This window comes from Pinus tabuliformis, chromosome Q, assembly GCF_031772625.1.
Source record: "Pinus tabuliformis cultivar Carrire ecotype Pingquan chromosome Q, CPIR1, whole genome shotgun sequence".
Taxonomy (NCBI): Eukaryota; Viridiplantae; Streptophyta; class Pinopsida; order Pinales; family Pinaceae; genus Pinus; species Pinus tabuliformis.
Genome location: NC_142296.1, coordinates 221612643 through 221626737, shown reverse-complemented (window position 1 = coordinate 221626737; position 14095 = coordinate 221612643). Strand labels below are relative to the sequence as shown.

Below are 14095 nucleotides of genomic sequence, written 5' to 3'. Positions count from 1 at the left end.
AAATCCTCGTACACTTCCAGCTCCTTTGGGTCAGTGGGCGTCTTGATGGCTTTCGCGGCGAGATCCTGTTGACCTGCAAAACCAACTTGATCATTTCCTTCCATGGACTATAGTTGGACAACCCCTCCAACCTATCCTCATACCGAATACCAGCCTGCAACTTTGACATTGTCAACTACAATGTGACCAACTCCTTCTTAAATTGTACTTCGTTGTGCATGACTTTGATTCACTAACTTCCAAAGTAGCTCAGACATGCTCCAATACCATGTTGAATTTCCACGATCTTGGGTCTAGGTTAGAATCTTAAAATCTCTGATGCTACCAAACCAAGAATCTCAACAAGAACTACTTTGCACAGTGGAAAATATAAAGCAGTAAATCACATATGCACAAGTATACACAATTTTTAACAAATATTGTACAATAATGTACAACCCAATCTTCGTTATATTAAACCAATCTGAATATGGTATACAAGATAAAACGACAATCTTCGCTGCAGCTTCTATGTCATATCTTGTCCTGCCGGTGCTTTGCTTCTGTACTATTCTCTAGCTGCCCCTTAGTCCTTCAAAGGACAACACATAGAGACTCCAGGAGGGCTGCCACCTAACACTGCTGCAAGTCACTTCTGCTGCATATACACAGGCTGATCCAATCTGCTCTTCTAGGCTGGCCAATCCTTGAGCTTCAATCCGCCAATCTAGCAGTTACTTTTGTCCATCAAAGTGTTGTACATTAGGGACCAAACTTCACCCCACCTTCAGCTCTCTTCGTCATTTCAAGATTGCTTGTCTAGGGCTACTTTGGGTAGCCAACATGCTGCCCTCCACCAGATCAATGGCACCCAATCCAATCACTGCAAGATCTGCTCCTATGAAGGCTCCCGATCACCAAATCAAGCCTACAAATTGACTCCCACAGGCTGCAAATGGAACCAATCCAAAACTGATCCAAACATAAATCCAACAACTAGCAACCATAGAGAAAAAACATACCTTTATCTCATGGACTGTTGTGATTGTTGCAATTCTGGTTAGGGCATACACAGACCACGTCAGCCAAAAAAACATGCTCAACAGTCCTTCAAATGCTGCGGCTTACCCTCCTTTGTTTGCTGCCTATCCACACTGCCCTGTTCCACACTTCCAGCTGTATAAACAAGCCTTGCGGCCCTCTCTAATCACTCTAACAGGTCTGTGATGTTCCTGTGGTTACTACAGGGCTGCGGCCTACAAATTTCAGGTGGGAATCATTGTTTTAAAAACCGGCCATTTCGAAACCGAAACGGCCGAGTTGATCCGAGTTGATGCTGTTGGGAGTGACCCGGCCTTGGAAACGGTCCGGTTGGCCGAGGAGTCACAAAGGGACGGCCCTCCACACGTAAACAGCATTTAAAAATTGATTTTTTTGGGATTTTTAAATTGTTTAATGTTTGTTTTGGATCTCAAACTGTTATACCAACCACTGTCTTACTAGAGCTCTGCTATATCGTTATAAGTTGTGCATTATTGTCATGCATATGTATAGATTATATATATAGGATATACTGTGTCAACTAGTATATACTGTGTATAGATTACTGCTATGTTTAATATGTATACTGTTATGTAGGCTGTGTATACTATGTAAACAACCAAGTCAAGAGATCAAGTGTTGAATCAAGATGTTGATGAGAAACTGCACTGTTCTCATTGGCGTGGTGCATTTATTTCTTGAAGTTACTCACTGATATACAAAGTGATTACTGCCACTGTCTTATAGTGAGAGTCAACAACATATATTGACAATCGGATGTCAATGTCTTGCAGAAGTTTCGTTTATGCAATAAGGTATCGTCCAAATTACAATTGAAATGTCAAACGATGCCCTGGATGAGGGCCTACTCTTGCACTCAACAGAATACCTAAGAGCCTCAAAGTTACAAAACAAATTAATGCAAAAAAGGACCTAAACAGTACTACGCTGCTGGTTATAAGGCCTAAAATCTGCAGTTAATATAACTTTTCCTCAAGCCCTACTACACATGTCCGAGCCCTAAACGCTTTACTTGAGTCTTCAGTGCAAATGACTATCCACAGTCAAGCATAAGTCCTGTAGTTCATTGTTAGTGGATGTCGAGTTCTTTGGAGCAGGTCTGTAATAAAATTCTGGGTGTGCAATTGAAAAGGAATCCCAACCGAATCACAAGGGAAAAAGGAAGAGAACAGATCTTAAGGATAAAATAACCCTAGAGTCTAGACTCAAGGTAAAACAACACCAGCGGATCAAAAATACAATAAAGTTCTGAAATTATACTCAAAGAATTACCCAAACAAATTCCATTGGAACACACAAAGGAATACAAATTGAAAATTTGAAACCCTTACCTTGACACCTAGAGCTACTGTATTTTTTTTTCACTGTTCTGATGATGATGATCCAGAGATTGGTCGAGATGATCTTGGCTCCTCTGGCAGTAGCTACTAGCCAGTAGTAGTGTAGCTGCTAGCAGTGCTGCAGTAGTACTAGTATTGGAGTCTGGTCACCATCACAGTTTACTTTTGTTGTAGAGGCCATTTCTAGCCTCCTTGGTTATTTGTATTTTGTTTTGAGTCTTTGATCATGTATGACAGTTGACTATGTAATTGTATTGCCATTGGGTACCATTTTGATATAATGGATTGGTTCATGAGCCTACTTTGATCATATGTTGTCTTCCATCTATATTATAATGCTGTGTGTTTGGAAACATGAATGAAAATCTTTAAAATTATGTTTAAAATATTTAAAATTATGTTTTTTAATAAAAAAAATAAATATTTAATGTATTTTTTACAACGACCGAGTCATTGAAATCGAGCCGGCCGAGTCATTACCGTTTCAGAGTCGGAGTCGGAGTCGATCCTCGACCGAGTCGGAGTCGGAGTCGGAGTTTTAAAACATTGGTGGGAATCACCCTAACGCAGCCTCCCAACAGCCCAAACTTGTCCCTCTTTGATGCGGCCTTCCTGCAGATGTAAACGCACCTTTAAACAGTCATGGAGATGCTCCAACAAACCCTCTTTCTTTGCTGAAGTAGCCCTACTTCTGCGGCCCAAAACAGAGATGCCTCTTCTCCTCCAACGAGTTCCTATCTCTCCTTCTACGCTGCCCTTGTGTTGCATAAATGGATGAGAGAAATGACTCTCCATCACCTTCTATACATACACATAAGAAGGGCTTCTCAAAACGTCCAACAAGGGCTTGTCCAGCTGTCAAGGAGCTTATTTAACTCAAGCCGACCTTGACACATATGATGCAAACCTACTCCATAACTTCAAAAATTCATAACTCCATTTCTACAACTGAGAATCGGGTGATTTTCGTTGCGTCGAATTCGTCTCGACGAGAGCTATCATCCTCATCCATCACATGTCGAAATGTGCTCATGGTTTTGGCCCAAAACACGATGGGTGCAAAACCCCAACCTTGGGTTCCAAGCCCACAAGTGACTCTTGTGGCGCTTTGCCCTCCAAACCCTGAACCCTAGGGCTTGGAGTACCTCCCAAGCTACTCAAAAATCAACATACACTGGTTGATTCACTTTCCAAAGATGCTATGGAAATGCACGCTGGCTCAATGAACATCTCAGAGTTACTTGATGAAGAGGAGATCAACCACATTGATATATGATACTAATATCTCCCTTCTATGTTTCTTTTCTTTGTAACTACATATACACTGTTTTAGCTGGTAAATTTCCATGAGAAAAAAAACTTTATATTCAGTATGTTGAATATACATAATGCTGTCATTTTCTGTCTGTTGGTGGGCAGTGTTGACTTCCAATAAAAAAATTGACCCATCAAAATAAAACTCTTTGCACAGTTCTGACTTCCGTTCAGGAGTTATGGCCTATATTCCATGGATGCTTCACTCCTCTGGATGTTTGGAAAATGATGCTCCCGAAGCTCGCACTCTCAAAAACCCCATACAACCTTTCTTTTGCATGTTATTCAGCCTTTCTATATTAATGCCATTGTGGAAAAAATATCAATAACTAGAGCGTCTATTTTTTGTTTTTGGTGTTCAGGTCTCGAACCCAACTCCATGCTTATAAGGCACCTACATTCTCCCTGTGGCCTAGAAGATCTACAACAGCTGCTCATGAATTTTCAATCATCTTATCTATTTGCTTACGATTTCTATATTGATATTTCTATACAGGATCTTGAATTGTGCATAAAATATGATATTAGTAGGGTTTGTTTCACTATAAATTTTTGTATAAAGCTTTTATAGGAGTAAAATTTGCAGATAAACAACTAGGAGATACCTCATCAAATAAATCAAATTCTTCATAACGCGTGTCCTTGACATCAGCCAAATCATCAGATTCTTCGTCAGGCATATCCTTGACATCTAACAATTCTGACAGAAACTCCCCAAGCTTAGGTTGTTTGCGCATCTTGGATGGACGGCCATGGCCCCCATCTTTCTCTTTGATCTTCCTCAACTTTCTCCGAATAATATCCGAGACAATGTCTATGCTGGCATAGATGGTTTCAGCCTCCTCTTCAGCTCTTACAACTCCATGTTTTTTTGTGAAGATGGTTACCTGCAGTCAAAATGCGTATCTCATTCCATTCCATGTACACATGGATTTCCTCCAACAAATAGATCAAATGGAATTCCAATAAACAGCAAGTAGTACCTCACACCGCCTGATTTTTGGGCCTTTGCCAATCTCCCCACCTCGGATAGACAAACGGACATCGACTTCTCTTACCAGGTTGGCATGTTTCTGAACTGCATTGGCAACCTTTTCTTCTACATAAGCCTTCACTGCATCTGTTAACTGCCATAATCCAAAACACACAAGACCTTAATCAGGCAGGCTAACTACATAGTCTAATACAGATGTAACATGAGGCATAGACAAAATGTCACAAGGAGGAAACTATCAATGTGAGATGGAAACCAAATAATGGACATGCCACTGAGACATTAATACTTGCTACTATCAAGGAGATCAGATATATCACAATCACAAGTCAAAGAAAGCCCACAAGTTCTGGGTCATGTTATGCAACTCAGACATTAAGATTTGTTGCTATCAAGGAGATCACATATATAACAACCACAAGTCAGAAAGCCCACAAGTTCAAGTTCTGGGTCATGTTAGTATTGGAGTGAGGTAAGATGTTATTACTTTAATGCTGGAACTTGCAATCCAAAACAGGTTTTTGGATTGGGCTAGTGGCACTTATTAGTAGCTAATCCTATTTATTTGTACAGATTTTGTTATTATTTTTGGTCAACCAAAGGATATGGGAAATGAAGAATAGGGGAATAAGGTCATCTCAAGCAAGCATATTTACCCTGCAATCAATGAACTAATGTGTTAATAGGAAGATGACTAACATTATGTTAATAGACATCCATCATGTAAGATTCTATTGTTATTTTTTATTAGCCAATGAAGATAAGAAGAGCAGAAAAAGGGAAAAACTCATCAAGCCAGCATATTTGCCTTACAATCAATCATCTGTTATGTTAATGGGAGGGCCACTACCTGTATAGGAAATCATCATGGTAGATTGGGCCATATGTGTTAACACAGATCAATCTTTACAACCAACCAATGTAATATAGGCAGCTGTGGGCCATCAACAGAACAGAGATGGGTGTTACAAACAGTTTATCCATATCTTCTCTGGGTGTTATACACATTTTATCCATATCTTCTCTGGGTGTTATACACATTTTATCCATATCTTGTGTGTGATTTAATCTTGGGTTGTATCAGGAAGCAACGCTGAGCTATTCAAATATCTGTAGATTTCCCATACCTGAAAATTTTTCCCTTGAATTATCAAATGGACAGATGACAGAGGCCCACTCCACAGCGTGCAATTAATCTGTCCCCTGCTATGAGTGACGATGGGGCGAACTGCAAATTTCCACCGAAGGGCGTGACCCTGAATGCTGGAGTTGAAGCTTGAGAGAGTGGTGGGAGTAGGGCTACTTAACAAACTAGTCTTCAATTGAACTGCAGAAGGTGTATTAGATGAAGATAACGCAGCGCAGGTGAATAACCCACATTGGCCAGTCGTGCAAACCAGTAAAGCCATGGACCCCAAATGCTATCCTAAAAGCTACCAGTCCGGTAATAATTATATTCAGTTATGTACGTAACCAGAAAATATGTTGATAATTCATGTATGGGTGGAGAACATGTAATAAAATGTGGAGTCGATAGGGTAATGTCGGTCCCATTAATACACTCAGCCGACCTTGTTAGTTTGTCAGCGTGTACAAAACTTCAGCCGACGTTGTTAGGGCGATCCCTATATCCAACCCTATAGCAAAGTTAATGCGGCCTGACATGGTTGCTCGATACCCTGATATAACACACCGTGGCGGTGATGACTAGGAAATAAAAAACGGCGTGTTATATCGGGATATCGAGTGGCCATGTCAGGCCGCATTAACTTTGCTATAGGGTTGGAAATAGCATTTCCCCTTGTTAGTTTGTCAGCGTGTACAAAACTCCATGGATATAAGTGTATTTGGGTTTTTGAGTTTTATTGCGGGATTGTTTTTAGTGTGATTTTTTTTGGACTTTTTGGTGTTGGCATTTGGTTGAAAATTTTGAGGTGAAATTTTGATTTGTGTTATTTAAACTAGTTTTTTTTTACTATATATATGGATTCAGTGCCCTAGGGCAGGGGTTACCCATCAAAGTTGTAATTTCAATAAATTATTGTCGGATTTTAGAGAAATTAGACAGGAAAAAACCCACCTAAAAAGTCTCCAAAAAGTCTCACTAAAGACAACTCATTTATTTTCTAGTAGTGATCCCATACAGCTATTAAAACATGACAAAAAAACATTCATAATTAAAACATAAATAGGTAATATTAAGTTATATAAGTTATTCAAATATGTCCAAAACTGACTCATATATTGATTAGGCTTACAACTATCCAACACTAACCTTTAGTATCACAATTTGACAAGACACCCTGTCCCAAGTACCTCCAGATCTGATTTAGAAAACAAGACAAAATTAACAAGCAAAACTTTCATCTCGTACTATCCAATAGGACACAAATCACATCAGACCAACCCCAATAAATATAAACTGGAGCAGCTATGACCAAAGTTCATTGCTACCTACACAAGAATAGAGAATGTATGTGTCAGCCATAACTGCATATATGTTCATCAATGCAACCTGCTCAAAGCAATAAATGACACCAACACACAAGATTCAGGATTTAAACACAGGATTCGGGAATTAAACACAAGAAAACACAAAGGAAAGCACAAGGATCAACCATAAGAGTTTATCGGCCATTGGATGACACCCAAATCAATCCACAACACACATTTGAATTTGGAAAAAAACAATCCATGTCAATCCTCCCTTCCAATCAAATTCAACAACAAAAATCTATAAAACCACTTCACAATTGCTTCGTAAACTCTCATTCTACTCATTTGTAGCTGGATTCACTCCATCAGATATTGTGTAGATTGTAGTCAAGTTTGAATAATTCATGTATTTTCTTTGTGTTTTTTTAAATCTTCTATTAATCTACAGTGTAAACTTCATTTGTTTTCCTTTGTTTGTTTCTGTTATTTTTAATCTTCTAAATCTTCCATTAATTTGCCATATGAAAAAATTATGTAATTTAGCTTTTGTGTGTGAAATTGCAGAGAAAAAACCATAGCTTCTGAGTCAACAGAGAACAAATTAATCATGCCCAACATGCAATTTAGCTTTTGTGTGTGAAATTGCAAACAAAAAACTATAGCATTTGAGTCAACTGAGACAAAAAATTAAGCATGCCCAACAAAGACAACAGAGACAAAAATATGAGAGCATCTGAGTCAAAACACATAGGCTTGATATTTCTATCAAACACATAGGCCTGATATTTTTGTCAAAATAATGTTGAAGTCTAGTCTTGCCATAATGTGAAAGTCTAATGTATAAGGCAGTCTTGCCATAATGCGAAAGTCTAATGTATAAGGCAGTGAAACAGGTTTTGTGTTCCATACTTGCTAAATTGTGAGTATGGATTATATCATCTCTCAAAAGTGTTTTTCATCAATAGAGAAACTCGCAAGTTTGTCTCTATGACCCACCAAAGGTGCCAAATTCATTCATTCTCTCCACTCCATGCATTTTTCTCTCCCACGATGATTGCAACTGCAAGCCATAATCCGAGATAAGGATATCTATGGCATCATAACATTGACATATTGTCAAGGTTTATTGCTTCACAGTGCAACAAGCAACTATGGTTTCATATCAGTGATTGTTACAACATCTTCTCCAACCGAAGAAGCACCTCTACATGTTCATCTTTTCATTTTTTCTCATGTTAGGGTTTTAGGGTTTATAAGTAATGTTTCTAGGCTTGTTTCACTCTCTTTATGGTTTTTTTTTAAACTATGTTTAGAGTTTTTATTTTTCTCTGGTGTTTTTTTTAGGAATTTTAAGGCTGTGCCATAATAGCCATAAACTAGAGAATACCATAAATTAGAAATTATAAACAAAATTCACCTTATGTGTGTGAAATTGCAGAGAAAAAACCATAGCATCTGAGTCCACAGAGACAAAAAATTAATCATGCCCAACAAAGACAACAAAGACAAAAATACCAGAGCATCTGAGTCAAAACACATAGGCATGATCATTCCTTAATCACAACATTTTGGCAGCTTGTATGCAATAATGTGGATTTTTGGTCATGTCATGCCTCTAAGAAAAAATGAATAAATTTCTTTCAAAATCGTTTGGAAGTTTCTGATCTATTTTAAAAAGAAATTGTAGTATGTTATTTTTCAGTTAGTTGAGACACAAATGTAAAATGAACACAATGTAGTTACAATGGAGGAGACATCTTCACAGCTGCTAAGGAATTCAGACATTGTATGACCAACAGAAGTCTCTTCCATTGCAAGATTTCAAGGCTTTAGTTATCATTTTAAAGGAGGTATGGTGGCAATTGTTATGGGCAATCCCCTCTAAAACTTCTACATCTCAAAAGAATAATCATTTTGAATCAAATCAAAGGATATTTCCATTACAATCTATCATAGACTAATCATTTTGAATCAAAACAAAGGAGATTTCCATTACAATCTATCAGAAGACTAATCATTTTGAATCAAATCAAAGGAGATTTACATTACAATCTATCCAAAGAGAGAGTCGGCATGTTAGCAGCGAAACTCGTGGCACAATTGCAGAATTGGAAGTAGTTGTAGCTGACAATGTAGAGAATTGGAGTGTTTTAAGATATGGTCAAACACTACAACTTTTAGTCACCTTTTTCAGTGACCTTAACAGCAAATGAATTTAAAACTTATTTCAATTAACCAACACCTATTCCTAGCATTTGTAAGGAGACAGTTTTCAATACCCTTCCCTTTTTTTTCTGAGGTTGATCGAGATATTATGGATTTGATGCCCTGCTCAGGATACATGATTATGTTCAAGCTAAATTTAGGCCTGATATTTCTATCAAACACATAGGCCTGATATTTCTATCAAATTAAGTCCTGATATCTGTGGATGGAGATTCAAGTTGATGCAAACACATAAATTTCTTATTCAAATATATGCAGGTTGCAAGTATTGATTAACCTGTTCATATTTAAATTTCAGGAAATAAATAAGACTAAGTTTCTATTATGCAGGTTGCAATTATTGATTACCCTTTTCATATTTAAATTTCTTATTCAAATACTGAGTTTCTATTGTTGAAACAACTTCCACTAACATAAATAAAACTTAACAATATGCATGTTGTTGTAGCCATGTTGTTGTCACTCCCAGAGACAGCCTTAGATTGCTTACAAGACGAGTGTCTGGGCACATCTAGATTTTGAGTGTCTCAAATGATTCTCCGTGAAATGGAGACCTCACATATGTTTTACATATATATATAAAGGGTTGGTTCATTCGTCCAAAGATATAAGACATGTATTTCTGGCACTTATTCACATATGCAGTTCAGAGAAATTTATGCACAAAATAGTGTAAGCCGAGTAGTTCAAGGACTTACAATTTAATAAGCTTTTGTAGTTTGAATGAGAGAGGATAAGGGGAAAGATCAACTCATCACATAGAGCTTAAAGCTTCAAGAATTCTACACTTAAACACATAGAGTTGGAGGCATTAAGAATTTCTATACTTATTTGAGTTACAGGTAGATATAATGGATAAAAGAGGCACTAAATGTTATGATTCATGTAGCGCAGATTTAAAGATATAGTTTCAGTAATCCATACAGGCACATGCATTTACAATGTCGACACAAATGAATCTGTGAGAAAGTTACAGGCACATGCATTGACATATCGATACAAATGAATCTGTGAGGAAGTTTGAAATATTTCTAGCAGCTATGATTGCATGAATATGGAGAAGAAACATGAACATAAATGGGTTTTAACAGAGGGATAACATACTCTATTACTTGAAGGGGGAATCACCACCATTTCTTGATATTCTGAAAGATCTGTATTATAAAGCCATACAGTCTTAAAATAACATGTAGTGTTTTCTTTATAATTTCTTGAACCTTTGCTAAGTGTTGCTTCCCCCTATTTATCTAGAGAGGGGAGCATGGACATTCATTACAAAAAAAATATCTTCGGCCAAGTCTCAGCTGTCAAGGTGACTAGCTGTTTCGATCGGACGACTTTGTGGCAAAAAACATTACAGAATTAATTGCCTCATTGAAGGGAGGCACATTACAGGACAACAAATAAGTAAACAATCAGACGGAAACATAAATGAAATATCTTCATGCCCATCCCTGTGATCGCCTCTGCTTCAGGTTGCAATTCGCTCTTTGTATGGCCTCCTGTGTTGCTCAACTGACTCCCATCGTTTCAGCCTTTACTGCTTGAACCATTTATCCTTTAAAGCTGGGAGTGGGCACCATCAGTTTCATGCCATAGTACTGGAGCAGAGGACCCCTGGGCGGTACTTCATTTCCCCTCTGTATGGGAGACCATGCCGAATAATTAAATCCTCCTGAGCTACTAAGTCCCTTTTTACTCCTGTCAGCGTTGACCCTGGTTCTGTGTCACAATGGGCCTTTCTGGATCAGCCCATGTCGGGTTTGAATGCACCACTTGTTTTCTTAAAAGCCACAGTTTCCAACCCGTCACGCCTTTAAAGTCCTGCACTGCACTATCGGCGCCCTGATATGCTTGGTGATGCACTTATGGTGTAATCTAGTGGACTTTCCGGTGTTGGCCCCTATCACTAAAACATTGTGAAACATGTGAGTCCCAATCCCCTTTAGGCCCCTTTGCTTTGGTCCCTTTCTGTAATATTCTTCATATGATTGGGGTCTTGAACCAGTTGCTTAGTCCAAAGGCGCTAGAGCCTTTAAAAGCCTGTCCGGGGCCTTCTTTTTCTTTAATACATGAAATCCCGCATTTCAGCGATTTCCAATGTTTGCCATTGATATTTCCTCTGGACCCTTGCGATCGTCGATCTGTGGGGTTGGGCCTACCCGAGGTATCGCAATTGCAACATAGAAGAGGGCCTTCCTATCATATTCCCTGGAGCCAGTTGATTGTCTGAACACGACGGTCTATAGAATGCATCACATAAAGTGTCGCGTCCGGGGGGGTTTTCTCGCATATCGCAATCGCAACATTGGAAGGGACATTAACGAAGGAGGGATCTCACCTTGTGTGATCATCGATCGCTGATTTGCGATGGGTGATGTCATCACTTCCACGTGTCACCCGGAAATGCCCCCTTAAGACCCCTGATAATGTCGAATATGTGTGCCACATGTCCTCTGTACTGCCACGTCATGCTAACGTCAGCTTCCATGTGGGTTCATCTAGACCAATAGTGCTCTACCAAGTGGCCCTCCAGAGGAGAGAGAAAAAGGCTCACCCATCCCTCTTTTTGCGTCGATTTCCTTTGTTAAATGTTTTCGGCCTTCCCCAATGATTTAACAATATTATCGCAACAAAGCAATATCGAATGGTTTTTAGAGTTGTATCCCTATTGTCACACTGATTTGCCAATTGTGATGTCCTCGACCCTGAAACCCCTCAATATGCCCAACACACCAATAGACCAGACCTGCCGATATGTGATCCGTGATATCGGCTATCAACGAATCGCAGATTTTGCTATCTACCCTTGTCGTTGCCTCAGAATGGCCCCGATTTGCGATTTGCAATGGCCCGTCGTCTTGCGATTTGCGATATCGTCGATCGGCCAATCGCAGACTCTGATATGTTCCCTTTCCATCTCTTTAGTAAGGCCGCAATTAAGATTTGCGATGAGCCTGGCCCTTAGCCATTTTTCCTTTGTTTTCTGGCTTTGGAAGGGTATCTTCACTCTGCTCTAATTTCTGACCCAGGAGACTGTTTTCGGACTTCCATATACCATTGGAAAGCCTATTCCGAGCACTATGCAATGGAGAGGGTCTGATTTGGCTTTGAGTGCCTCTGTGGTCTGGAAGATTACTTCAAACTTCACTGCTATTTGGCAACTTTGAACTGAAAACTCATAATGTTGTGAGTGACAACATTGGCTCCAACTGTGGACAGTGCCTTGCTGGAAAGGTGATGAGAACCTGCAGACCAGTAACCTTCCTTCCATTGGGCATGGAGTCTTTTATAAAAAACAATAATTTTGTGAAAGTGGAATTTTCAACATAAACTGGAAATTCCGTATAACAATTACAATACACACACCGATATTTACAATGAGTGCAAGACAGGTACCTCTAGTTTTGGAAATAAAGTTTGAGGAACTGACCATTTACCTCCAGTTCCAGATATTCACTGTCCATATTTTCAAGCATGTATGCGTTATTCCCTCTTTCTCTTGAAAGGGCCGAACCATAATGGATCGAATTTTTCGTGCTTGCCTTTTTCTTCCCATTGGACGTCCTAGCAGAGAACTAAATCTCCTGGTTGAAGTGGCTGATCCTTGGCATTCTTGTCAAACAGGGATTTCATCTTTTGTTGGTAATTTGACAATTTGGCCCCCACCTGTTCTCTATTCTCATGAAGCTCGACCAATTGATTTATCCTCTGCGTTAAGGCACTTAGCTCTTCCTCTACTTCTTGTAGTAACTTTGCCACCGGCATTGCTAATTGGATCGAGAAGACCGCAGCCTTACCATACACTAGCTCAAAGGGTGATTTCCCCGTGGACCGTTTAGGGGTTACTCGATTGGCCCATAAGGCAAACTTCAATTGGGAGTCCCATTTCCTCTGATTTTTGGCAATGGTTTTTTCAGCACCCTCACCATAGTTTTGTTGGAGGACTCAGCCAAGCCATTACCTTGAGGAAATTAGGTAGTGGAATGCTCGATGATGATATTGAACTTATGGCAGAAACTGGTGAACTTGGAAGATTTGAAGACCTGAGCATTATCAGTGATAATTTTGAAGGGACAACCGAAACGAGATAGTATGTTCTCCCCCGTGAATTTTATCACCATTGATTCTGTAGCATTTCTAGCTGGGATGGCCTCTACCCACTTGGAAAAATAATCTGTGGCCGTCAATATCCACTTGTTTTGGCCACTAGATGGTGGGTTTATTTCTCCTATGAAATCTAGTCCCCACTGTCTGAAAGGTTCTTCCACATGTACTGGAATCAGGGGGAGAGGAGAAAGCTTTTGCCTCTCAGCAAACACTTGGCACTTCTGACACGACCTGACCTGGGAATGAACATTCCCAAACAGTGTAGGCTAGTAGAATCCTACCTTGAGGATTTTATGTGTTGTGGTCTTCCAGCTGTAGTGTCCTCCACAAACTCCTCCATGAAAATCCTCAATCACCTTATGGGTTTCTCCCTCTACCAAACATAGCAGTAATACTCCCACAGGGTCCTTCCAGTAGAGTAGACCATTGGATATGATGTATTTTTGCGCTTGCAATCTCAGACTTCAGTATTTGGATTTATCTAGCCCCAACGGGCACCTCAGGAATAAGAGATAATGAACGATGTTCTTATACCAGGGTGATCCCTCATATTTGGCATAGATTTTCTGCTTAGATGTTTTAATCCTACTCTGATGATCCTTTAGTCTACCTTCCTCTGTGATCATGTTTATCC

The 14095-nt window shown here is 39.4% G+C and overlaps 1 protein-coding gene across 1 annotated transcript in view; it reads right to left on the bottom strand.

Moving 5' to 3' along the window:
• LOC149218990 (ribosome-binding factor PSRP1, chloroplastic-like) overlaps window positions 1-6209 on the bottom strand; it is a 60310-nt gene extending 54101 nt beyond the window's left edge. The window contains exons 1-3 of the mRNA XM_089384209.1: window positions 5817-6209; window positions 4679-4822; window positions 4301-4582 (exon numbers count right to left, since the gene is read on the bottom strand). Of these exons, the coding sequence (XP_089240335.1) occupies window positions 4301-4582; window positions 4679-4822; window positions 5817-6098 (708 nt within the window). The 5' untranslated portion in view covers window positions 6099-6209. The remainder of the gene's footprint in view (window positions 1-4300; window positions 4583-4678; window positions 4823-5816) is intronic.
• Window positions 6210-14095: the final 7886 nt, after the last annotated feature.